Source organism: Schistocerca americana, chromosome 1, assembly GCF_021461395.2.
Source record: "Schistocerca americana isolate TAMUIC-IGC-003095 chromosome 1, iqSchAmer2.1, whole genome shotgun sequence".
Classification (NCBI taxonomy): Eukaryota; Metazoa; Arthropoda; class Insecta; order Orthoptera; family Acrididae; genus Schistocerca; species Schistocerca americana.
The window spans coordinates 361,665,333-361,692,575 of NC_060119.1; the positions used below are offsets into that span (position 1 = coordinate 361,665,333).

The 27,243-nt window shown below is 45.9% G+C and overlaps 1 protein-coding gene across 2 annotated transcripts in view; it reads left to right on the plus strand.

Annotated features, from left to right (window-relative positions):
* LOC124600066 (extensin) overlaps positions 1-27,243 on the plus strand; it is a 356,254-nt gene that overhangs the window by 128,040 nt on the left and 200,971 nt on the right. The window contains exon 1 of one of the 2 annotated variants that reach the window (XM_047136130.1): positions 14,359-14,432. The exons of the other annotated variant lie outside the window; for it this stretch is intronic. Coding sequence (XP_046992086.1) covers positions 14,379-14,432 — 54 coding nt within the window. The 5' untranslated portion in view covers positions 14,359-14,378. Of the gene's footprint in view, positions 1-14,358; positions 14,433-27,243 lie in introns of those variants that run through there. 2 annotated transcript variants of the gene reach the window in all.

The following is a 27,243-nucleotide window of genomic DNA, read 5'->3' on the forward strand; positions in this document are numbered from 1 at the left end:
GCTCACTATCTGCTCAGAATTGAATAGACGCGATAGACGGGTATACTAGACATTACGCAATATATCTGCGCAAAGCCTCACCGGATTTTCGCTGTGATTTTAATTTCAGTGCCGATCGGAAGTTGTAAAATAATAATAATACAGCAACTCGCACATTTATCTATTAACTGTGTAATGCATTAATGGCAGTGATGCAGGATGGCTTTTGTGTTATTAATGATGTAATGCAGACAGTTGTAAACAACTTTAAGATGTGTGAAGAAGATCAGAGGTCGAAACCGGTCGTAAATAAAGAATTATCGATCAGCAGCTCTTGGTAGGTGAAACGTGAGGTTTTTTGAGCGAAATATTTTTTCTTCGGGGGAAAGGGAGGTTTGGTGACTCCTTCCCCTCCGTTGCCTTGGTTGCTCTGGAGAGAGGAATACGTGTCGGCTAAAGGCACACAGCTGGAGCAAGCTGAACGCGAGCGTGCAGAAAGGACGAGGTGCGCCTGCCGAGGCTGCTACCCGCACGGCAGGTGACATCAGCGTGCAGCGTAGCGCGGTCAGCGGGGCAAGGCCGCAGCCAAGCTTTCTCCGCGACACGCGGCGCTGCCCGGCCTAATACGGACGGACTCTTTGTCATTCAGGACCACCTGCGCTTGCTCAGACGACAGGCACTGCCGTTGACACTATCATCGCTGACTCCAGGGAGTGCCCTACAAGCATCACCAGTGGCGAAAACCGACCTGAAGTACACTCACACTGCAACTCCTAGTCAGGGTTTAATAGTCTTTTATCTGTATGGATCTACAGCTGCTGTAAATTTCTTATGGGAACTCATTTTCCTGCTCGTACTAGAAATAATCACTTTATTTCAATATACGACAATGCCCAGTTAGCTTGGCCATTAACAATTACACCACAGTAAAAATTGATATGTGATTCACATGCTGTAACCATAACAATGTGGCGAAGAAGAAACATATATTGACGCCCCTACGCCATGTATGTTTCAACTTAAGTAACTACGTTTCCTTTTTTTTTACTGTGATATGTTTGCTGGTACAGTGACAAAACCTGTGTAAGGATTCCACTCTTCTCTTTTTCTATATGTACATTACATCTGTGATAGCAGTGCCCGCTTGTACTGTAGTTGTGCTAAACTGCTATTAGGAACGTCATCACGTGTTTGCGATACCACTACACTGTTTTATGGGTCGTTACGAGTTACAGGCTGAACAATTTCTTGTAGTGATATTACTTCATAAAGCCTAAGGGGTTAAAGTTTGGTAATTACATATTATTGAAGTAAAACGGTTGCTTGAAAATAAAACAACATTATGCTCAATAAAATGACCTTCTGCAAGAAACTTAATGGCCTTTAATTCTACACTACACTAATACAGGATAGGAGAGTGTTTGTCAAATGGCTTCTAGTTTGCCTTTCTGCTTGCTATTGTTAAGGTCCTTGTGTCTTTATCGTCTTTACCTGAGCGATATGTAGGGGACGCAATTTCGTAATCATCCTTTGACTTTTTAGCTCCTTTTACTTTCCGTGTTTGCTAAGAAAAGCTGGGTAGGAATTCAGCCTTATCCAAGATAGTACTCAACTAGCTTTGTTTTACACAAACATGTTTCAGCACCATCTCTGCTATTCAATGCTTTTTTATTTATTCTTTTTCTCATGTGCCTCTGTCAGTTGGCGGTTTTATATCTAACATGAATTTTACAGTGTTTTTCTCCTCTGGCCTAGCTTCCGTTGTTTAGGACATGTCAAAACACCTATTTCTTTTTCTGTTGCCGTTTTCACCCGTTACACACGAATTTGATGTACGTTATCAGCAAAACCAAGTTCCTCGTTGCCATTATTACACACACCAAAATTTACAATTATGCAACAAACAGTGTTTCACAGTGGTAGCAAGTAAACTAGTATCAGGAACTCTTACATAGTGTAAAAGGACTGTTCTACAAGAAAGAATTTCAATCAGACACTCTAAGACCAAAAAAGGCAACACGACGCACCCACGAAGAAATTATGTAAATGGGACGGGGCGGAAATCGGCAGATGTGAGTACCGGGCGTGAGTCGTGCTTCGGTAGCTCAGATGGTAGAGCACTTGCCCGCGAAAGGCAAAGGTCCCGAGTTCGAGTTTCGGTCGGGCACACAGTTTTAATCTGCCAGGAAGTTTCATATCAGCGCACACTCCGCTGCAGAGGGAAACATCTCATTCTGGAAACATCCCCCAGGCTGTGGCTAAGCCATGTCTCCGCAGTATCCTTTCTTTCAGGAGTGCTAGTTCTCCAAGGTTCGCAGGAGAGCTTCTGTAAAGTTTGGAAGGTAAGAGACGAGATACTGGCAGAAGTAAAGCTGCGAGTACCGGGCGTGAGTCGTGCTTCGGTAGCTCACATGGTAGAGCACTTGCCCGCGAGAGGCAAAGGTCCCGAGTTCGAGTCTCGGTCGGGCACACAGTTTTAATCTGCCAGGAAGTTTCATATCAGCGCACACTCCGCTGCAGAGTGAAAATCTCATTCTAGATGTGATGTACATGTACAGACAAAAAATTTATTACAGTTAAAAAAAAGGATGATTTATTGAAGAGAAAGAGCTTCGCAAATTGAGCAAGTCAATAGCGCGTTTGTCCACCTCTCGCCCTTACGCAAGCAGTTACTCGGCGTGTATTGATTGATAGCGTTGTTGGATGTCTTCCTTAGGGATATCATGCCAAATTCTGTCCAATTGGGGCGTTAGATCGTGAAAATCTCGAGATGACTGGTGGGTCCTGCCTATAAGGCTCCAAACATTCTCAGTTGGGAAGACTTCTTGCCGCGTCAATTCAGGATAAAACCTCGAGCTTTCGACGATTTGTGGAAATGCTTTTGTATTGATTCTTTTTCTCCTATGCCTCAATCAGTTGGCAGGAGCACCTGACAGTCAAAATTGCTGCTGTTTTGGCCTTATATAGCACAAAGACGGCTTCTGATTGGTCGACAGTTACGTCATGCTGTCGCAAATGATGTCAACGTCTGCGATGGTGGCGCCACCGTTCCCACCGTAGCGTAAACATTGCGACGAATATCTCTGCCTCTTCCTGCATCGAGAGCTCGCTTCCGTGACCGCTAAGATCACATCCACCGACACGATTGAAGGTTTTCTTACACATTCTTGTTTCTACATTCTTTAATTATAGAGTCCCAATATGTGGATCCTGAGACAAAACTTTTGTTTCTTCAAACAGTATTTTCTGTTTGTTTGTGAGGCTGCAACTGCAGACTTCTCCAGTTCTGGATTTTTAGTATGCCGTTGATATTCTGCACAGCGCCGGACGCTGTGGCCAAGCGGTTCTAGGCTCTACAGTCCGGAACCGCGCGACTGCTACGGTCGTAGGTTCGAATCCTGCCTCAGGCATGTCCTTAGGTTCGTTAGGTTTAAGTAGTTCTAAGTTTCAGAGGACTGATGACCTCAGATGTTAAGTCCCATAGTGCTCAGAGCCATTTGAACCATACTCTGCACAGCGGTCGGAAACGGTGCGAATGTAGTTGCTTACGCATTCATATGGGATTTTGTAAATCCCAGGAATCCTGAAATTTCGAGTAGCTGCGTAGCAAAAGACGCATATCGTCTCACGCACGTCGGAACTGTAGACAACACTCCGCGCTTTTGTCGCAAAGAAATTTTCTTCTTTCCTCGATGAGGCTCCACGATCGGATTCGTAGTTTCATGAGCTCCGAACAACTCACCAAATTTGTTAAACATTTAAACATCTTGTCCAGTCTGTGCAGTGGCCGCACAATGATTAACTTATGTTTTGCCCAAGTGCATTCTCAGTGGTTTTGCCCTCAACTGATTGGAGCCCTCTCTTTCCTGCTGTCTTTTGGTAGAAACATATCTTTATAGTATCTGGCCGACTGACGACCAGTGATGTAATTGCAGATCCCGTGAAAGTTTTGTGCAGTGGAAGCATTCTTGACTTCCACATTAAACTCCAATCTGCAAAAATTCCCCCTAACCCCATAAAGGAGTGTCCCAGATTCCATGCATCGCGCACTGGCTCGCGAGAATGGCGATCGCAATTGGCATGTATTACATTACTCTCCGGATTTACGTTCGGATCGAATATTTACTCCTCCTAAGAGCATTACCTATTGACTTGGGAAAGACGGAAAGAAACACAAGGGGATTAAGATGAGTATGCCAACACGGCGTTTGCCCCCTTTACGTGACTTGCAAGGCGAGCGACGCGGAGTCCACGCTGGTGCTTTCTGATGCTCTGCCTCAACAAGTCAGAGGCGTGCGGATTATGAGCATCAAAAGATACGCCCTCCCGTCGGTGGAACATAATCCACCAGAAGTCGTGAAGATAAGAGAAACCAGATAAGCACAGTACCGCCTCATTAATGCTTTCAGCGCACCGTCTAATCCTGAACGGGGAAAGAGCAGGTGAGGTACGAGTTGGAGCACAACATCGTATGGAACTGAATCATGGACTGTGGGAAAGCCGGAAGAGAAGCAAATCGGAGTGTTTGAGATGTAGTGCTATAAAAGTATAATGGAAATTAAGTGGACTGGGAACAAATGAGGTGCTCTTGAGGGTCTGTAAGGAAAGGGGCATATGGCGAGCCCTAACTACACTCATGCTCATAATCAAGGGTAATGCTGATACATGGTGAAACAACGCTCTGGTGGGCGGTTTGCGGGTTTAAATCAACTCGGAGTATGACAATGCGGTGCATCTGGCCTGTGGTCGTCGCATGATGGCGCTGGCAGCAGTGCACATGCGCAGAGGTGTGTTGGTGCATGTCAGACTACGGTGCAGCGAGTAAGTGTGCAGAAGTTTTCAGACGTGCTAATGGTGACTGTGTGTTGAAAATGGTTCAAAGAAGACATACTAATCACGTTATGAGGGGTAGAATACTAGGGCGAATGGGGGCTGGTCAAACACAGCAGGTCGTAGCATAGGCCCTGTGTGTGCCACAAAGTGTGATCTCAAGATTATGGCAACGATTCCAGCAGGCAGGAAACGCTACAGTACGGGACGTCCACAGTGTACAACACCACAAGAAGACCGATATCTCACCATCAGTGCCCACAGGCGGCCACGGAGTACTGCAGGTAGCCTTTCTGGGACCTTACCGCAGCTACTGAAACAGTTGTCTCCAGACACACAGTCTACAGACGACTGAACAGACATGGTTTATTCGCCCGGAGACCTGCAAGGTCCATTCCACTGATGCCTCGTCACAGGAGAGCTCGCAAAGCCTGGCGTCAAGAACACAGTACATGGTCATTGGACAGTGGTCCCAGGTTATGTTCACGGACGAATCAAGGTATAGCCTGAACAGTCATTCTAGCCGGGTTTTCATCTGGTGTGAACGAGGAACCAGATACCAACCCCAATAATGCCCTTGAAAGGGACCTGTATGGAGGTCGTGCTTTGGTGGTGTGGGGTTGGATTATGATTGGTGCACGGACACCCCTGCATGTCTTTGACAGAGGAACTGTAACAGGTCAGGTGTATCGGGACGTCATTTTGCACCAGTATATCCGCATTTTCAGTGGTGCAGTGGGTCCCACCTTCCTCCTGATGGATGATAATGCACAGCCCCGCCGAGCTTCCATCGTGGAGGAGTACCTTGAAACAGAAGATATCAGGCGAATGGAGTGGCCTGCCTGTTCTCCAGACCTAAACCCCATCGAGCATGTCTGGGACGCTCTCGGTCGACGTATCGCTACACGTCTTCAAACCCCTATGACACTTCAGGAGCTCCGACAGGCACTGGTGCAAGAATGGGAGGCTATACCCCAGCAGCTGCTCGACCACCTGATCAAGAGTATGCCAACCCGTTGTGCAGCCTGTGTACGTGTGCACGGTGATCATATCCCATATTGATGTCGGGGTATATGCACAGGAAACAGTGGCGTTTTGTAGCACATGAATTTTGTGACGGTTTTCTCAGATCCGTGTCGTGTGTGTTCCCTATGTGCCTATGCTATTAGCGTCAATTTTGCGTAGTGCCACGTTGTGTGGCACTACATTCTGCAATTATCCTTAATTTATGAGCATGAATGTAGAAGAAGGGATAGGATAATGGGACATGTGTTTAAGACATGAGGGAATAGCTTTGATAGTAATATAAAGAGCCGTAGAAGGTAAAAACTGTAGGTAACGAGAGACACTGGAATATATAAACAAATATTTTTTTAAATTTATTGGCTTTTGGGATATACCGAGCCGTAGAAGGTAAAAACTGTAGGTAACGAGAGACACTGGAATATATAAACAAATATTTTTTAAAAATTTATTGGCTTTTGGGATATACCCATACAGCGACCTCAGTAATGAATGTCATTTCTAACGATACGAACATAAGGACAACACCTAGTCGCCGAGCGGAGAACATATTCGATCCGGCTGCAAATCGGGCCCGGGCATCTTCGGTTCACAATACGCCGCGCTGCCCGCGCAGTTTCCGAGGCGGAGCAACAAATAATTCTGGATTTGGGGTCGAGGCAGGCCTCATCAAACCAGTCAAAAGATTGTTGCGAAAAAAAGGATTATGCTCTCTTCTGGACTGGATGGCGAAAATTGAGTGTCCGAGGCGTTCGTTCGCCTTTTGTTGTACACAGAACATCTAAAAATGGCAGCCTTCTCTCTTTCTCTGTCTCGACGGTGAACTGGATGTTTGGGTGCGTGCTGTTCATATATTCCTGGAAGTGCTCAAGAGCTTCTACCCCTTGTGGTCAGACCATAAACGTGTTGTCAACAAGGACGGCTGCGGGTCACAGCGCTCTCCAAGAAAAGGAAACGTGAAAATGTTGAATATTCACGCGATGAGCCACCGGCTGCATTCCTTCCCTTCTGCGGCGCTACGTCCAGCAAAATATGGAGAGTCCTGCGAAGATGAGGTATCATATGTATTTTCCTACCTCCTAAGAAGATAAAGCAGATGCTACGCCCAGTTAAGTACACTCTCGGCTTCAGGATTCCTGGGATTTACAAAATCCCATATGAATGCGTAAGCAACTACATACGCACCGTTTCCGACCGCTGTGCAGAGTATGGTTCAAATGGCTCTGAGCACTATGGGACTTAACATCTGAGGTCATCAGTCCTCTGAAACTTAGAACTACTTAAACCTAACGAACCTAAGGACATGCCTGAGGCAGGATTCGAACCTGGTAACTTTGCTGTGGTGATCGCTGATAGGCAATTACGACTTCTCCTTCTCTACGTATTTACTCCGGAAGTATTGTACAGAGCATGACGGAGGGTAAATTGTACTATTTCATTACTAATGTCATCAATTTTCTTTTCTATTCCATTCGAGTACTAAGCGAGGGAAAAATTACTGTCTGCATCTATGAGGGCCCTAACTCTCTCATATTACTTCATTACACTTCGTAGGTACAATGTCTGTAACAATGTTGGTGATCGCCATATCAAGCCTTTGTTGTAATACAGCAGTACTGTTCTGCACGTACAGCATGCTGGGTTGTTTTTTGTTTTGGAATAATGTAAACATGTCATGTCGAAGTGTTAATACAAACAAATGTTCTTAAGTCATAAATGGGTGTTGCATTATGTTTCCTTTCGAATTGTTACCTACTAATTGTACTGCGTCACACCTGATTCATTTCCTCGAGCAGAAGTAGATGGGTTAGACATCTGAATTAAAACCGTCATAGAATGAAAACGGTACGTTTGCAGATACTGGTTCGTACGCAAGATATTATGTACTCACTCCCCTCTACAAGTCCTAGAAATTTATAACGGGAATTTACGAACTTTTTTTGTTTCTGAGATTTTTTTTGGGGGGGGGAGGGGGGGGGGGGAGGGGGGGAGGGGGGGGGTGATTTTTGTACGATAACTTTCGCCCAATTGTTGCCATTTATGTACGTGTGTCGCAAAAAAAAAACTGGAGCGTGTGGACCACGTTACTTACATGCTCTCGAGGATTCGCCCAGTTATCAGTGAGAGAAAAGGGACTGTTACATCATTTTTCATTTATTGTCTCGCTTTCGTTGCAGTGTTTGCATAAAATCAGGGTTGCGTATATCTCTTCAACGTCACTACTACCAACGCTGTTTTAAAATGCTTATACACCATGTCTCTGTGTGTGGCATATAGCCTGTTCTTTCTGCCCTCGTATCCTGTCCTGAGTCGGAAATAATTAACCGTCGCTGAATTAGCCCGAGACGGGAGGGGATGAACTTCTGCTGCATCATCACAAGAAGGCTGACAACTGAACAACACCTCTGGATCCAATGCGAGAAATCATTTCTGGTCTGACACCTCCAGTTGCCCGATAACATCTCTCTCTCGGCGTTGTATCGTATCAACTGGTTTGCTGTATTATAACAGTTTTATGAATACAGTAAATAAACCCAATACCAACGGCCGTGAATATATCGGCGTGACCATTTCAACGCTGCAAAAATTCATAAATGTGTCCAAACTTTCAAATAAAGTCATACGACGATATTTCCGGTTTCAAATTGCTTCACATCTGTAACTTGAAGAATTTAATCTGCATGAAAATAAGTAATTACTTTTGAATACATTATGGGAGTGACAGTGATCAATGTGTTACAAATATTTACTATCAAAAACAGTCTTGATCACAATTTATTTATTACGGTGACTGGTTTCGACCACTACTGTGGTCATCTTCAGACCTACAAGTCATATACAAAGTTTTAATTAGAGGGCTACATACATTAAAGAAAATACATAAAGCTGTAAAACGATGAATTACCAATGAGTAAGAACCTCCTTCTGCTGGAGAACCACTACTGGAGAAACCAGCGCACGTCTTACTATATATAATGGAGACTCCGCCGTCGTTACTAACCAGTGGGTTATAGGTCGAATAACAACGTAAAATCTCTTAGTTAAAAGAACATTGTCAAGAAATAAAAATAAACACACACTAAACTTAGCTAATTTAACAGCTATTGTCAATTAAGAAGCGTTAAAAATGTCTGAACTTGTAGGATAAATGAACTTCATTTTGACAGTACATGGGTTACCCTCTCAAGGCCTGTTAGTGAACCATTTGGAACCACTGGTTGCCATGGTGAAGTTGGACGCCGTTCCAAAGATGAGGCAGCAGGCTTCTTTCTAACGAAGTTGTTGCGAATGTGGAATGGCAAAGACTGCCACATCTTTGCACTGGCGTTTATCGTCGCCATGGCAACCACTAGTTTGCCTATCGACTTTACAACTTCAGTGGAAAGAAACCTGCTGTCTCATCGTTGGAACGGCGTCCAACTTCACCATGGCAACCAGTGGTTCCAAACGGTTCACTAACAGGCCTTGAGAGGGCAACCCATGTACTGTCAAAACGAAGTTCATTTATCCTACATGTTTAAATATTTTTAACGCTTCTTAATTGACAATAGCTGTTACATAAGCTAAGTTTAGTGTGTGTTTATTTTTATTTCTTGACAATGTTCTTTTAACTAAGAAATTTTACATTGTTATTCGACCTGGTTAGTAACGACATCATTTCGTCAGAAGTGGGCGGAGTATCCATTATATATAGTAAGAGGTGTGCCGGTTTCTCCAGTAGTGATTCTCCAGCAGAAGGAGGTTCTTACTCATTGGTAATTCATCGTTTCATAGCTTTATGTACTTTCTTTAATGCATGTAGCCCTCTTATTAAAGCTTTGTATACGACTTGTAGGTCTGAAGATGACCACAGTAGTGGTCGAAACCGGTCACCGTTATAAATAAATTGTGATCAAGACTGTTTTTGATAGTAAATACATGAAAATAAGTGATTGTCCAGCCATACATTGTAATAAGTGTGTTTGTCTTCTTCCTTGCGACTTGCCATTGCGCTACGTGGTCGTTATATTGGTTTTGGCAACGGTAGTGGCAGTTAGTGACTGGATGACTTTCCTGTATCCATCACTCCTCCGTGACGGAATTCGTGTACCCATCTATCTGTGTATGGAGTAAATCTCACGTGCAAGTGTTGAAACGTTTTCTAAATGTTTGTGTAACGTGTAGCTGAGGTGGGACGTGGTACCAGCCCGTGATTTACCAAGCTGAACGCGGGAAACCGCCTAAAAACGACATACAGATTAGCCGGCATACCGGTCCCTGTCGTTAGTCCGCCGGGTGTATTCGACCTGGGACCGGCGCGCCTCCCCGAAGGCTAGAAGCGGCGCGTCAAGGCGCTCGGCTATCAGGGATGGTTGCATTGTAATATGTTCGTGATACAGAAAAATGGACTCAAGCCATATGTGTAGAAAGTTCCCAGATTAATGTCGCTGGTTATCTATTTCCCATACACTGACCTGCCAGAACATTGTAACCACTGACCTACTATCGACATAAACCCGTCCAGGCCACAGAAGCGCCATCTGGCGAGGAATGACCGCTAGTCAGACACACGCGCGGTAGATGTAGTGTAAGTGAGCGTTCCGTTCGTCTGTAGAATCGGAATGGCGTTCGATCTGTCTGAGTCTGATCGAGGACAGATTGTATTGCGCCGGAGGCTAGGCACGAGCTTTTTGGAACCTACTCGATCTGCCTGGTGTTCGAGGACCGCTGTGGTGAGTGTCTTCCACGCGTGGCGAAACCAAAGTGAAAGGACGTCCAGATGTCGAGGAGTTGGACGGCCACCCCCCATTACTGCAGTCGGACATCGTTTGCTGGGCAGGCTGGTAAAACAAGACAGGCGGCGAACTGTGGCGGAACTAGCGTCAGATTTTAATGCTGGGGTGAGTGCAAGTGTGTCTGGGCACACAGTGCACCGAACACTACTAACGATGGGCCTCCGCAGCCGACCACTCGTGCATGTGCCAATTTGACACCACGGCATGGCAACTACGACTGAAATAGGCAGTGACCATCGGCACCGGACGTTGATACAGTGGCAGAGCGTTGCATGGTCTGATGAATTCCTATAGCTTCTTCATCATGCCGATGGGAGGGTGCGAATCAGTCGTCTTCCATGGAAACAGCTCCTTGACACCTGTACTGCATCCGTGGGTCCAGCGGACCTCGTGCAAGACACCATAATGGCCAAGGAATATTGTACACTGGTTACAGACCACGTACACATTTTCATGGTGATCATGTTTCCCGACGGCAGCGGCATTTTTCATCACGATAATGCGCCATGTCACAAGGCTAGGATTGTAATGGAGTGGTTCGGTGAACACAGTGGTGAGTTCCAATTGAAGTGTTGGCTCCCCAAGTCGCCAGATCTGTACTCGATCGAACACATCTGGGTTATGAACGAATGTGGCGTCAGAGCTGATCGCCCATCGGCCATCTCCTCCCCCCTCTCCCGGAATTTACGGAAATTGGGTGACTTATGTTTGCAGATGTGGTCCCAATTCCCTCCAGCGGCCTACCAAGGCCTCATTGCTTCTATGCCAAGAAGCGTCGTCGCTGTTATCCGTGCCAACTATTAGCTAGGTGGTCATAATGTTCTGGCTGATCAGTGCATATGAATTGAAGAAACAGCTTCACGAAACCGCCAGCCCGCAGATTACTCAAAAAATGTTCAAATGTGTGTGAAATCTTGTGGAACTTAACTGCTAAGGTCATCAGTCCCTAAGCTTACACACTACTTAACCTAAGTTATGCTAACGACAAACACGTACACCCATGCCCGAGGGAGGACTCGAACCTCCGCCAGGATCAGCCGCACAGTCCATGACTGCAGCGCCCTAGACCGCTCGGCTGATCATCGCGGGGCCGCAGATTACTCTCATTTTAAATCTCAAACAGTCCAGTCGCGGTCAAAACATGGCACGAGTGTAGAAAATAGGAGAGAAGTGCTGACAAACTGAAACTTCGAGCCGAATCATGGGGCGTATATGAATACTGTTATGATTCTCGTCGTCAGTTGTTATGATGACAGGTGGCCAATGCTAAATAGAAACATATATTGCAGGTTTGGCAGTGACGTCGGTAAGGAGCTGGCTGCATAGTCTGTATCTGCAACGACTGAAATAATTAGTAGTCGTTGGTAAAAAATAATATATATTGTACTTGTGTTATAGGCTTCTTCGTATGCTGCATACGTATAATTGGCAAAATGGCTCTGAGCACTATGGGACTTGACTTCTGAGGTCATCAGTCGCCTAGACTTAGAACTACTTAAACCTAACTCACGTAAGGACATCACACACACCCATGCCCGACGCAGGATTCGAATCTGCGACCGTAGCGGTCGCGCGGTTCCAGACTGTAGCGCCTAGAACCGCTCGGCCATCCCGGCCGGCGTATTTACAAACATATCTAGAGATGCATTACATATGCCTTACTTGACTAAGCGCCTTCTTAGAGGTTGCTCACCATCAGCTGAAGGCTATGCTACATTCCTAGTTGACGTCCCGAGCAAGAATGGACGAGAGCTCGCTAGATACTTGTCAGAAGCCGCGGAGCGGCGCTAGTCGCGACTCGCGGGTCCAGCGATATCTATTACGACCGCTGTCGATATCTGAAACCCCTCACAAGTGTGGTATTGAACGTTGATACCACAAAAAGCTCAAATTCTAGCAACATCGGAAGGGCCGAAATCTCTGTCGAACGCAAAGAAGACGAGACATTTTGGCACAGTTTTTATAATGCCCACAAAATACATGCTTCCTTTTTTATCTTTTCGCCTCTGTCGCGATACTGTGTCGCAGATAATTTCGTGGCTGGCCGCTGCTTAACTCGCCTCCTGGAGGCACCCATTGAGGTACCCGACGAGCGAATTCTTGCATAACTTACCCGGTTTCGTACTCGTGTTTTGCTCCGTATCTTAACTCGTTTATGACAGCGAAAGCTGATAACCAAATACGTTTATTGTCAGTTTCGTTGTACCACAGACAGTTTGAGTAACAAAGGGCAGCTGTGAAATAATACCAGACAAGGACGTGTTGGAATTTCTATCAAACTTCTAATTTCAAGATATGCTCTTTTTGCCACTGACACGAAATTTGCTAATGTTATCTTGTTGTTCTGCTAGCTTGGTTACAAAACTGATCCATTACAAAGTTCCGATTTCCATGGCCACTTCCCTTAATGCTTTGGTTCTAATATTTTCGACTGGGTACTTACTTGTCCCAGTAGCAGTTCATCCGGTAATTGGCTGAAAACAAAAACAACTCCGTAACTGCATAATTCTCAAATTTCGCCGCACTGTCCTAACGGTTACGTTCGCCGTACGTCCCACCGTCATGTCTGCGGTTATTTCACGCAGTGTTGCTTGTCTGTTAGCACTGAAAACTCTATGCAAAAGCCGAAGCTCTCGGTCGTTAAATGAAGGCCGTCGGCCACTGTATTGTCCGCGGTGAGAGGTGACGCCTGCAATTTGCTATTTTCGGTACAGTCTTGACAGTGTGGATCTCAGAATAATGAACTCGCCAATGATATCCTAAACGGAATGTCACACGCGTCTAGTTTCAGCTACCACTCCGTATTCGAGATCTGTCAATTCCCGTATTGCGTCCAGAATCACGTCGGAAACGTTTTCACATGAATCACCTGGTACAAATGACAGCTCCGCCAATGCACTGTCCTTTTATATCTCGTGTACGCGATACTTGTTGTGTTGGCAGAAGAGCCAACACCGTATTACTAGTGGGGGCCGAAATGCACGCGTTTTAGCTCACGCAGGCTGGCGTGAGGAGGGAAGGACTCTACTGACGTGAGGTCTGGAACATGATAAGGAACTAGAATTCAGAAAGCGGACGTAATTGGTTTGATACTTAACTTTAATCCATTAATAATAAACGTCGCTCTTGACGGTACATGATTCACAATATTATCTGTTCAGAATACATTCTTGAGGAATATGGCGCCATGCTAGATCGTAGCAAATGACGTAGCTGAAGGCTATGCTAAACTGTCGTCTCTGAAATTGAGAGCGTCTGTAGACACTGAACCATCGCTAGCAAAGTCGTCGTACAACTGGGGCGAGTGCTAGTCTCTAGACTAGACCTGCCGTGTGGCGGCGCTCGGTCTGCAATCAGTGATAGTGGCGACACGCGGGTCCGACGTATACTAACGGACGGCGGCCGATTTAAAGGCTACCACCTAGCAAGTGTGGCGTCTGGCGGTGACACCACAATACTACCGCCATCTGTATGTGTGTATATCGGTATCCCATGACTGTTGTCGCCTCAGTGTATGCCGGAGGTCTGCGATGTCGGTGGGTCGCAGGGTCCGGCCATTCTTCGTAAGATGGTCTGAGAAGACACCGGCAGACGCCGGGCTGCAGCGGTGGCCTTGCTCCTGTCGAACAGCGGCGGCTGTGCAGACGCGCAGGTGCTTGCGACACGGCGTGCGTGAGCTGATTACGGTGAGCGTGACGTAACGCAGGCGCTCGCTATCTGCGCAGCATCGCTCAGATAGCGAGCGGCGGCCGAGCGCTTCGCAGCGGCGGGATGGCGCCTCACAGGGGACCCACGCCCTCTCCGGACCGCTGCCCCACCTGCGGCGTGAGTACTCCAACCCACTCAACCAGCCGCTACCGCACGTCCGCTATACATGCTGTGGTATGCGACATGACGCGTGCGGAGGCGAGGATAGAATGCAACGTACTGACATTTGTCTTGCTTTTATGTTTTTTGGGGTGTTGGTTTTAAAACTGCCTATATTTCTTTGTTTAGTCTGCAATAGTGGACCTCCGACTCCCAAATCCGCAACTCCCGTGCATATAAGTTGATTCTTAGATAGAAGCAAACAGTCACTGTTGATAATGCTGTTTATTTATACAAATAACGCCGGTATCGGTTTCGAACCGACAAGCTGTTCGCATTTAAAATACATTTGTTTTAATGTAAACGACAAACGTAACCTAAAAGTGAGCAACCGTTTTATGAATCTCTCAGTCCGAAACCGGTAACGGCGCTATTTCTGCAAGTAAATGGCGTTATTAACAGTGTCTGGTTGTTTTCTTCTTTTCAAGGACAACTTGTGTTTTGCACAGAGCCACTGCCTCAAAATATCAGTTTTCGATCAAATAGCACCCCTATGGATATACTTGTGGTCTTTGACTGAAGGTTGTAACTCCACGGATCTGTCTTTGTGTGAATGCCACCTTATCGCTGGTGGGGAGGTTTGTGCGTGTCAGTGATCCGCTGAGCTATGCTGGCGGGATCTACGCTTCTGCTACAGACACTCATGCCAGACTGGTCAGTTGGTGAGATTACAAAAAATGGTTCAAATGGCTCTGAGCACTATTGGACTTCTGAGGTCATCAGCCCCTATAACTTAGAACTACTGAAGCCTAACTAGCCTAAGGACATCACACACACGCATGCCCGAGGCAGGATTCGAACCTGCGACCGTAGCGGTCGCCCGGTTCCGGACTGAAGCGCCTAGAGCCGCTCGGCCATAACGGCCGGCGGTGAGATTACAGACGAAGTGTAGTCCTCCTAAGGGCTGCCTTCTTGGGAGTATGTGGGTGGCAACCAAATCGCTCCTTAGCTAAGCCTGACATTAGTTGTGCCAGGCTGCCTGTGTTTTCTTTTCCATCGGCCTCCCATGGCCAACTCTTGTTTCTTCGACCCCAACGGTATTAGGTTTCGAGGTCCGAGAATGCCTTTCATTTTTCTCTTCACTATCTACTTGCAGGGGAGGCAGGGATGTGCGAACTGGTAGTGAAGGGAGCCCACCTATGACAAGGAGACGCCGAAGAACAAAACCCTGGGCCTCCAGGTTGGGGATTCCTGGGTGACGTTTAGCATCCTGCCTGGGGTAAAAATTCTGCTCACAGAAATAATAAGTCTCGGAATAGGACGAGTCTCGGAATAGACGGAAGACGAACAAATCTTTGAGTAATCTCTGTTTATTATATTTTGAGTACAAAAACTAAGACATCCTGCACCTGGCGTAGTCAGTATTGCCAACATATTAGTTATTAAAATGTAAAATCAATATCAATGGCCTAAGTCGTTTGAAAGTCCATAAAACATCTTCAGCAGACGCTGTTTCTTTTATTCCGGTGGCCTGTGACGTCGTTCCCTTGGCCTTCAGCAATCACTTCGTCAGAATTACGCCGTGTCTTATGAATAAGATTCAGTTTCACATTATTTTAAGTGCGCAACCCAAGGCGTCCTGGCGACCCTGATGCCAAGTTTCACGCATTGCAGTAGTAGCAGTGTAGTGTAGCGCAGGACACTTAGTATTTCAGATTACCGCATCTACATTACGATGAACAGCATTCAAAGAAAAATAAGCAATAAATCCGCAAGGTGTCAAAAGTTAGGGTGTTCGTGTGCTCTTACACAGCAGGGAGGGCACTGCTTGCGCTGTTCCTTACCACAGAGTTTGTTCACCATCCGGCATGTTCGTCTGTGGTGTCGGAGTGGTCCCGTTGCGTCGTAACCCGTAGATCGTGGCTCAGAATGTCGTTATTGTCAGGGGTGTGGATTCTAGATGGAGATGGGCCGTGTGAGCGCTGCGGCCAGGCTGCCCACAGTCAGAGAGAAGTAGTGTCGCTGGCAGCTGCAGCCGAGCGCTGGACTGCGAGCAGCACGCCGCGCACTTAAACGAAATGAATTTATCTACGAAATTACGCAAAAGTCGACAATATTCCCAACGAAGAAACCTCTATCACAGTGATAGCTACTTTTTACCGTGCCAGAGTATACTCCGAAATGCATCGTAAATAATGATCTCGTATGGTATCCATAAGTCAAGGGCGCATGTTTACTCAAAATCAAAATTTGGTTTACAAGCGAATACTGTTGTCGAGGTCCTCACTCGGAAAGTCTCGTTTTATACAATGTAATCAAAAGTATCCGGACACCCCCAAAAACATACGTTTTTCATATTAGGTGCATTTTTCTGCCACCTACTGCCAAGTACTCCGTATCATCGACCTCAGTAGTCATTAGACATCGTGAAAGAGCAGAATGGGACGCTCCGCGAAACTCACGGACTTCGAACGTGGTCAGGTGATTGGGTGTCACTTGTGTCATTTGTCTGTACACGAGATTTCCACACTTCTACACATCTCTAGGTCCACCGTTTCCGATGTGATAGTGAAGTAGAAACGTGAAGGGACACGTACAGCACAGAAGCGTACAGGCCGACCTCGTCCGTTGACTGACAAAGACCGCCGGCAGTTGAAGAGGGTCGTAACGTGTAATAGGCAGACATCTTTCCAGACCATCACACAGAAATTCCAAACTGCATCAGGATCCACTGCAAGTACTATGACAGTTAGGCGGGGGCCGGCGGGGTGGCTGAGCGGTTCTAGGCGCTACAGTCTGGAACCGCGCGACCGCTACGGGGACTGATGACCTCAGAAATTAAGTCCCATAGTGCTCAGAGCCACTTGAACCATTTTTGAGTTAGGCGGGAGGCGAGAAAACTTGGATTTCGTGGTCGAACGGCTGCTCATAAGCCACACATCACGCCGGGAAATGCCAAACGACGCCTCACTTGGTGTAAGGAGCGTAAACATTGGACGATTGAACAGTGGAAAAACGTCGTGTGCAGTGACGAATCGTGGTAAACAATGTATCGATCCGATGGCAGGGTGTGGGTATGGCGAATGCCCGGTGAGCATCATCTGCCAGCGTGTGTAGTGACAACAGCAAAATTCGGAGGCGGTGGTGTTATGATGTGGTCGTGTTTTTCATGGAGGGGGCCTATACCTCTTGTTGTTTTGTGTGACACTATCACAGCACAGGCCTACATTGATGTTCCAAGCACCTCACTGTTGAAGAGCAATTCGGGATGGCGATTGCATCTTTCAACACGATCGAGCCCTGTTCATAATGCACGGCCAGTGACTGAGTAATGGATTGGCCTGCACAGAGTCCTGACCTGAAACCCATAAACACCATTGGGATGTTTTGAAACACCGACTTCGTGCCATGCCTCACCGACCGACATCGCTATCTCCCCTCAGTACAGCAGTCCGTGAAGAATGGGCTGCCAGTTTTCAAGAAAGCTTCCAGCACCTGATTGAACGTATGCCTGCGAGAGTGGAAGTTGTCATCAAGGCTAAGGGTGGGCCTACACCATATTGAATTCTACCTTTACCGATGGAGGGGGTCACGAATTTGTAAATCATTTTCAGCCAGTATTCCGGATACTTTCGATCACATAGTGTAGCTATCCACGTCAGTCTACTCTGTGGTAGCCTCTTCATCTTAGCATAGCTACTGCACTTCCAATTATCTGAACCTGCTTACTGTACTCAAACCTTGCTCTCCCTTTACAATTTCTATCAATCCTCCTCCTCCCTCCCCCCCCCCAACCCCCACCTTCCCCTCTTCCACACAAAGTCACACACACACACACGATTACAAAATTGAAGATTCTCTGATGCCTCAGAATGTGTCCCATCAGCCGATACCATATTTTGTTCAGGTTGTTCCATAAATTTCTTTTCTCTTCCATTCGACTGAGTGCCTCTTCATCAGCTACCAGATCTTTCCATATCCATTCCGTTCAACTGACCTTCCAATTTAAAGATTAAAAACAGTCTTGATCTCATTTTTTTATTGGAGTGGCCGGTTCCGATTCTATTTGAGAACCATCTTCAGATTCCAGAACGGTGGGTGAACTCCGTGGTGCAAGTTGCGCTGACCCTCGACGCTGTTCAGCTACTCCACGGAGTTCACCCACCGTTCTGGAATCTGAAGATGGTTCTTAAATAGAATCGGAACCGGCCACTCCAATAAAAATAAAAAGTTGCGATCAAGACTGTTTTTAATCTTTAAATTTTAATTTTAAAAATCGCTGATAATGTTTTCAAAAATTTTATGACCTTCCAATTCCATTGCTGCCTCTGAAAGAATTACAGCGTTGTCGGGAAACCCTAAATTTTTATGTCTTTTGTCTGAACTTTAATTCCTTTTCTGAATGCCTCAATCTACACGTTCAGTAACATGAGGGATGGGCTACAACCCCGTCTCATTCTCTTCTCATTTTTTGCTTTCAACTCTTACAACGGCAGCCTGCTTTCTGTACAACCCTCGGGAAAAATTACGCTTCCTGTATGTTTCCTTGATACCTTCAGAGGGTTGAAAAGTGTATTCCAATCCACAAAGTCAAAAGCTTTCTTTAGATCAACAAATGCTATAAATGTAAGTTTCCCTTTTTCTATTCTATCTTCTAAGACTAGACAAAAGGTCGATACTGCTAAGCGCGTCTTAAATTTCATCAGAACTTAAACTGATCTTGCCCAACGTCGACCTCTATCAGTTTTTCCATTCTTCTGTAAATAATTCGTGTCACAATTTTCTAACCATGACTATTCAAACTGATTTTGTTGTAGTGTTCACACCTGCCATCATGTGTCTTCTCCGGAATTGAGCTTCTTATTAAGTAACTATTAACGATAATTATAATATACATCGTTACAATTCTAACACATTACACTAAAAATATTTTTTTTTTTTTACAGATTTACTGTACAGAAATTTTGAATCACGTGAGATCAGAAATAGTGGTCCTTCTTTTTTCCGTATAAAACACTCTAGAAATTGATGCAGCCTTGCTTCGTTTTAGTGAGGATGTTCTTATATCACGAAATGGGAAAACTCGATTTGTTCATGTACTGTTATCAGGCGTACGCAGCAGCTGTTTTACGCACTTGTCGGCCACAGTGCGATGGTAGCAGCCGCCAGCCGCACCACAGGAAGTTCGTGTACACAGCAGTGAGTCAGAGCTCGCTACATCTCTCGATGTTTCCCAACAGGAACGTTGTGACAAATCATCCAGTGACAGCCGAAGATAATTGATACCATTCACTTTCAATTGCTGAAGGGGAAATCCGTGCCACTCGCCACTCGTCCTTGAACTGCCTGCAGACGAGACGCCATGTGGAGCTCATCTGCACTGTCGGTAATGAATGCTGTGTATGCGCGATTAAGACCCAGCTAGAGCGCAGGTTCGCACTCAATGAGTTGTTCAACTCGAATAGCGCGTGCGCTTGGACTTGAACCTCGGTATCAGATAAAACCTGGTAGCGAGCTGATAACTGAGCTTAGATTTCCGACCTTGACAGTACAGACTGAGCAGAGAGCTCGAACTGTCCCGCTGGAGCAACTACACTGCGGTGAGCAGGTAAACATTTATAATCTTCCTGTAAAAGGAATTTTATTCCTACAGAAATGTAGTAACGTGGACACTAGTAATATTTCTCAAACATCTAAAGACATCGAAAGAAATTTTTGGCAAGTGATAGCACCGAAAGGAGCGAGTATGTTATTATATGTTCAAAACTGATTTATTTTTTAGCTGACGAGATGTAGTCAAAGGGTTTTACTATCCACAGTGTAGAACCAGTCTCGTTGTTATTGTGCTGCTACAATCAAAATTTCTCACTGAATCCGCCTCTTAAACAAGTGTAAGGTATCGCATGATATGATTGTTACTGGCACATCCAGTTTTTGGTCAACCTGCTTCTCATACCACCGTTATCTGTGGATGGTTACATTACAACTGAAACGTGTCTATTCATCATATTTTAATATTATATGTACGTACGCGATCTAGACAATTAAAATATTTTTGAAAAAAGAATTCTTAAATTTTAAGAAATTACATATGGTGCTTTCTTCTTCCCTGAAAATGTCATGCATTACTTTAATATTAGATTCTTGTGTATTTTAATATCGTATATCTGCCTTGTTTACGTATTTGATCCTACCCATATTGCAATTGTAATTTAGCCATGTTATTTAAAATATTTGGTTTATAACACGAGTGATGAACATCCGACTGGACATTTCTCACTTTATGTCACGACCAAAGATTCTGTGTATGTTGTTGGTATCTTTAACATTTGTTCAGTTGTTTCCTGACGCTGGCCCGATAGGTCCTAAACTGGTTGGAAATAACTGTCGTTACTTTTGTGCTAGAAATCGTTCACAACAATTGTTTGCGGAGTGTAAGAACGCGTTACAGTGACCTGCTCTTGCACTAGGTCTGAACTGATCGAATTTGATGAAACTCGCCCCAGCGTCAGGCTGCAGTCCAGTGTCGAGCGCACAACACGTCACTACTAATGGTCCCTCCATAGCGCACGACAGTACAAAAAGAATGGTAGGAGTCCCCTGACACTTCGCTAATGCATTCCTTAAATTACTTCTGGACTTATGGGTGATCCTCCGTCCATAATAACGTGCTGTTATAGGTGAATGCGAAATCTGTCGAAGAAGGGCGTGTTGTATGAATTCTAACGTACAGAGAGATCAGTTTTTAGATATGCGAGAAGATTAACACCACGTTAACCAGCCCCTTATCTTTCATAGGCGCGTTCAAAATTCAGTTTTTGGTCATGTTGATTTTCTTAAATTTGAGTAGAACGATTATGACTTGAAGCAACACATGAAATATTTATTTAACGCCTGGAACTCAGAACACATACAAATCAACGAAAATGTTCATTGGTACGTCGGCAAAGGACACAGTAAATTAATTCGAAATTTGTGGTAAGTTCCTATGGAACCATACTGCTGAGCTCATCGGTCTCTAGGATTACGCACTATTTAGTCTAACTTAAACTAACTTACGCTAAGGATAACAAACACACCCATGTCCGAGGGAGGACTCGAACCTCCGACGGGGGCAGCCGCGCGAACCGTGGCAAGGCGCCCGTAGACCGCGCGGCTACAGTAAGTACAGGAAGCATCGATTCTCATTTACAACACCCCCACTAGCATCAATGCTTGTAGAATCTTCCTAATTTCAGCCAAAATTCCTTACTCATTTGATGATGTCGTATTCTTGAAAACGCCTTCGTCAGCATATCAGCGAGCATCCGTTTTGTCGGAATTTGTTATGCCATAACGTGAGCACCCACCTGTGTTGTCGAAGTCTGCAATGATACCTTTTGCGGTGACCTCGACTCGGAAACAAGTCTGTTCGGACCCTGCTGCCAGGAGAAATTTTCACTGACAATATTTCGCCGACACGGGGCTCGCAGGACGTGTTGTCAAGTTCTGACACCAAGTTTTTGCGCTAACGTGATGGATTAAATTTAAAACCTCTCCGTAATGTTTCATAAAGTGAGGGCATATGACGCTGCTGCGTCCATCGCACGCTGATATTAAGCTCGGCTGCCCCTGGTTGCTACTAAAGAGGAATAGGCACCGGGTTTTGCTCTCTCCCTTCCCTTCATCCACGTCAACACAATCGCAACACATCGCTGTCACACTCATCCACACGTCAGAGATGCACGCTTAAAGCTTTATAACAGATCGGAGGAAGGCGACAGCAAACCACTTCCACTAGTGCCTTGCAATGTAGATTCCTGTGTGTCCTCTGCTAGCTCATTTCATGAGTAAGGGGCTGCTTTGACTGTGTTAACTGTAGTCGATTCAATTTTTTCTCTAATAATGTCTTCTATCAATATGTTTGGGACCACTTGTTTTGAATGAGTCAGTGTGACCTTTGTTGTCAGATAAATGTTTGACTGGACTAATTTCAGGACACAGAGAGTTTTTGGTGCCTGCACTTGCAGACAGAGTGCTTCGTGACAAACTGATGTCAGAGCCCTGTAGTCATTTTCAGTAGTTCATAGAGCTACGGCGAGCTGTTCCTTCCTGATCCACGAAATTGTACCTCCTGGGCCAACAATAATCTGTTGTTTTACTGAAGTTTACGTAAAACATTAGTCACCTTACAGAAGACACACACATATCAACAACAACGTTCATAGATACGCCTGCTCAGAATACATAAACTAAAAGGAGCCGTAGATTCTCATTTACAACAAATCACGAACGCGCCCATCCCTGTGGTGCCTCGGCAGCGTATAGTGTCGCAGGGTAGGAAGCCAGCACACAAGCCACGATCTAAATACCTGGGCTCCGGCAGTGCCAACTCCAAGAGGCCGGCAGCGTTTGCAACAGGTGCAACGCGTTAGCCTGCCCGCGTGATCTACACCAGGGACCTTGGAGCATCGCTATTCAGGCCATGGTGTTTCCAGCAGTAGGCCTCAGGTGACGGTCTGAAAGGCTACAAAACGTGCATAATATAGCTGGTTAACGACCTGCTCGTATTGCGCTAGTTTCCGAGACAGTACAGTGACCCAGACCTGCAGTAATCCGAAGCGCCGAAACAACAACCGGTCACCCTGATTGGATTTTTAGAGTGTTTGCCACATCCGTGTAGGTAAATGCCGGATAGGTATCCAGTCTACGAATCAGAATACAGAAATTGCTGAAACAGGAATACACACAGACAATAAGTGTCAGAGTAGGTGAGAGCGGTAAATCCGAACGTACACTACTGGCCATTAAAATTGCTACACCAAGAAGAAATGCAGATGATAAACGGGTATTCATTGGACAAATATATTATACTAGAACTGACATGTGACTACATTTTCACGCATTTTGGGAGCATAGATCCTGAGAAATCAGTACCCAGAACAACCACCTCTGGCCGTAATAACGGCCTTGATACGCCTGGGCATTGAGTCAAACAGGGCTTGGATGGCGTGTACAGGTACAGCTGCCCATGCAGCTTCAACACGATACCACAGTTTATCAAGACTAGTGACTGGCGTATTGTGACGAGCCAGTTGCTCGACCACCATTGACCAGGGGTTTTCAATTGGTGGGAGATCTGGAGAATGTGCTGGTCAGGGCAGCAGTCGATCATTTTCTGTATCCATAAAGGCCCGTACAAGACCTGCAACATCTGGTCGTGCATTATCCTGCTGAAATGTAGGGTTTCGCAGGGATCGAATTAAGGGTAAAGCCACGGGTCGTAACACATCTGAAATGTAACGTCCACTGTTCAAAGTACCGTCAATGCGAACAAGACGTGACCGAGACGTGGAACCAATGGCACCCTATACCATCACGCCGGGTGATACGCCAGTATGGCGATGACGAATACACGCTTCCAATATACGTTCACCGCGATGTCGCCAAACACGGATGCCACCATCATGATGCAGTAAACTGAACCTGGATTCATCCGAAAAAATGTCATTCGTGCAGCCAGGTTCGTCGTTGAGTACACCATCGCAGGCGCTTCTGTCTTTGATGCAACGTCAAGGGTAACCGCAGCCATGGTATCCGAGCTGATAGTCCATGCTGCTGCAAACGTCGTCGAACTGTTCGTGCAGATGGTTGTTGCCTTGCAAACGTCCCCATCTGTTGACTCAGGGATCGAGACGTGGCTGCATGATCCGTTACAGCCATTCGGATAAGATGCCTGTCATCTCGACTGCTAGTGATACGAGGCCGTTGGGATCCAGCACGGCGTTCCGTATTACCCTCCTGAACCAACCGATTCCATATTCTGCTAACAGTCATTGGATCTCGACCAACGCGAGCGGCAATGTCGCGATACGATAAACCGCAATCGCGATGGGCTACAATCCGACCTTTATAAAAGTCGGAAACGTGATGGTAAGCATGCCTCCTCCTTACACGAGGCATCAGAACAACGATTCACCAGACAACGGCGGTGAACTGCTGTTTGTGTATGAGGAATCGGTTGGAAACTTTCCTCATGTCAGCACGTTGTAGGTGTCGCCACCGGCGCCAACCAATCATTTGCATATCACAGCATCTTGTTCCTGTCTGTTAAATTTTGCGTCTGTAGCACGTCATCTTCGTGGCGTAGCAATTTTAATGGCCAGTAGCGTAGATTTTACCTGTGGGGTCTCACATACTAACTACTAACCTCTGGCTCTCTCGCACATAATATGATAAATATTCTGTGACTGGTTCACCGCCGTGTAATCGCTTGAAAATGCCGGCATTCACTACAAACGAAAATCTGGCACAAAAAATTACGAAACATCAAATAGAAAATGAAACTCTTTTCTACATTTCTAGAGACTGAACAGTATTATTGTTGTATATAATAGCTTCATTTTACAATGAGCCATTTCCATGTCTGTATGAAATTTTAATTTGTCATAAAACGAATAATTAACCATGAAAAGTTGTTTTTATTGGCTCTGAGCACTATGGGACTTAACATCTGAGGCCATCAGTCCCCTAGAACTTAGAACTACTTAAACCTAACTAACCTACGGACATCACACACATCCATGCCCGAGGCAGGATTCGAACCTGCGACCGTAGCGGTCGCGCGGTTCCAGACTGAAGCGCCTAGAACCCCTCGGCCACACTGGCCGGCGTTGTTTTTATTGAAAAATATGATCAATGCGTTATTTAACTTTACCATTTGATTTTAAATATAGAATTTTAATAAAAGTGAATAAAGAAGTTTGCAGACAGTCACACTCGAATCACTGACTTTCCCATTACAAATCTTTTGCGCAGCACACCTAGCTACAGGCGATTATGTTAGCTATTGGTAAATGTTGTGTACTTAACAGAGCACAAAAATCTTCTAATCTTCAAAAGCGATTTTTTCGAGTTCTTTTGAGATTTGTGTCGTACTCCTTTACATAACTGATCCTGGCCGCTTAGCCTCAAATACTGCAAGTAAGAAGAAAATCGACGAGAGCAGAGCAATCGGCAAGATCCAGTTGCCAGTATTCACATTTGATCTACAGATTTCTGTTTCCTCTTGCTTTAATATTTGCACCAATTCTGCTTACCTGGCCCCTATTCCACAGTGCACGTGAAACCTGCGTGTGTGTGAGACACAGCCCGTGAAGCGCCTGACAGGCGACAGCTGGCGGTCTTTTGTGACTTTGGCGACTGCAGTGAGGGGCGACGCGTCAGCCTGGGAAGCCGCCAGCCCACATCTCACGCCGCCCTCGGCAAACACCGTCCGTGTTTGCGTCGTGTATTCTCGCCACAAGGCCTGTACCGCTCGCCTCCAGTCACGGCATCCGCTAGGGGCGCTGCGCCAAAATCTGCGTTGGACGAATACACAGTCATGGAAAAAGTATTCATGCGCCGCTGTTCACGTAGAATAACTTTATTTATTAGAACCGAAGATCACAACCGCAGATGTTATTTGATAAACTAACAGTACCGAACGTCCTTCCTAATCTGTACATACAAAAGCATAAACTAAATTAGCCTTCTGCAAAAAGGAAATAAAAATACTGCACGAGGTGGCTTCGCACAGGGGGAAAAAGTATTCATACACACCAAAACTATTCACACACTCCTAGAAATGTAAGCATGGAAACGACTAACAAACCACCTTCAGCAAAGAACGCCTTCAGTCGCAATCTGCGCCGGCCGTGGTGGCCGAGCGGTTCTAGGCACTACGGTCTGGAACCACGCGACCACTACGGTCGCAGGTTCAAATCCTGCATCGGGCATGGATGTGTGTGATGTCCTTTGGTTAGTCAGGTTTAAGTACTTCTAAGTTCTAGGGGACTGATGACCTCAGAAGTTAAGTCCCATAGTGCTCAAAGCCATTTGAACCATTTCGCAATCTGCTATTTGTGCATGTTTGTTCTGATAAGCGCTGAATGCCGTGCAACTGTGGAGGAAAGGCAAATAGTTATCCCCCAATATGAAAGGGGAAATCATTTTCAGAAACAGCTGATATTATTGGAAGAAGCTGGGCAATAATATGCGGTCTGTAATATACGAATTAGAGAAAGAAATACTCGTATTAACCGCGAAAGAAGAGGTCGACCACAGAAGCTAACGCAAAAAGAACGAAAGGTGTTAGTAAGGTCAGACAAATAAGATCCTAAATCGACAGCTTCCGCATTGTCCGCGCATGTTAATGTTTGGGAAGGAAATCGCACCAACGACCGATCGCTATATTTTAAGCAAGGCAGGTTAGCCCACCCGGTTAGCCGTGCGGTCTAACGCACCTCTTTCCGCAGTGGGAAGTAGCGCCTGGTCCCCGGCACGAATCCGCCCGGCGGACTTGCGTCGAGGTCCGGTGAACCGGCCAGTCTGTAGATGGTTTTTAGGCGGTTTTCCATCTGCCTCGGCGAATGTGGGCTGGTTCCCCTTATTCTACCTCAGCAGCACTACGTCGGCGATTGCTGCGGAAACAAGTTCTTCATGTACTCGTACACCACCATTACTCTGCCACACAAACATAGGGGTTGCACTCGTCTGGTGTGAGACGTACACTGAGGGGGGACCACCGGGGGCCGAACCGCACAATAACCCTGAAAGACTGGTTCGATGTGGGGTGGCGGAGGGGTGAAGTGGACTGCGGTAGTCGTCGTGGGGTTGTGGATCACAGCGGCTGCGGCAGGGACGGAGCCTCTCCGTTTTTTCTAGGCCCCCGGTTAACATACAATACAATACAAGCAGGTTATGGAGCTAGGGCCCCTAGAAGAAAACCGTACATCAGCAAGAAGAACAAGACATGGAGACTTGAATTTGCTCGATAGCAAATAAACAAAATGAGACGCTCCAGTGACAA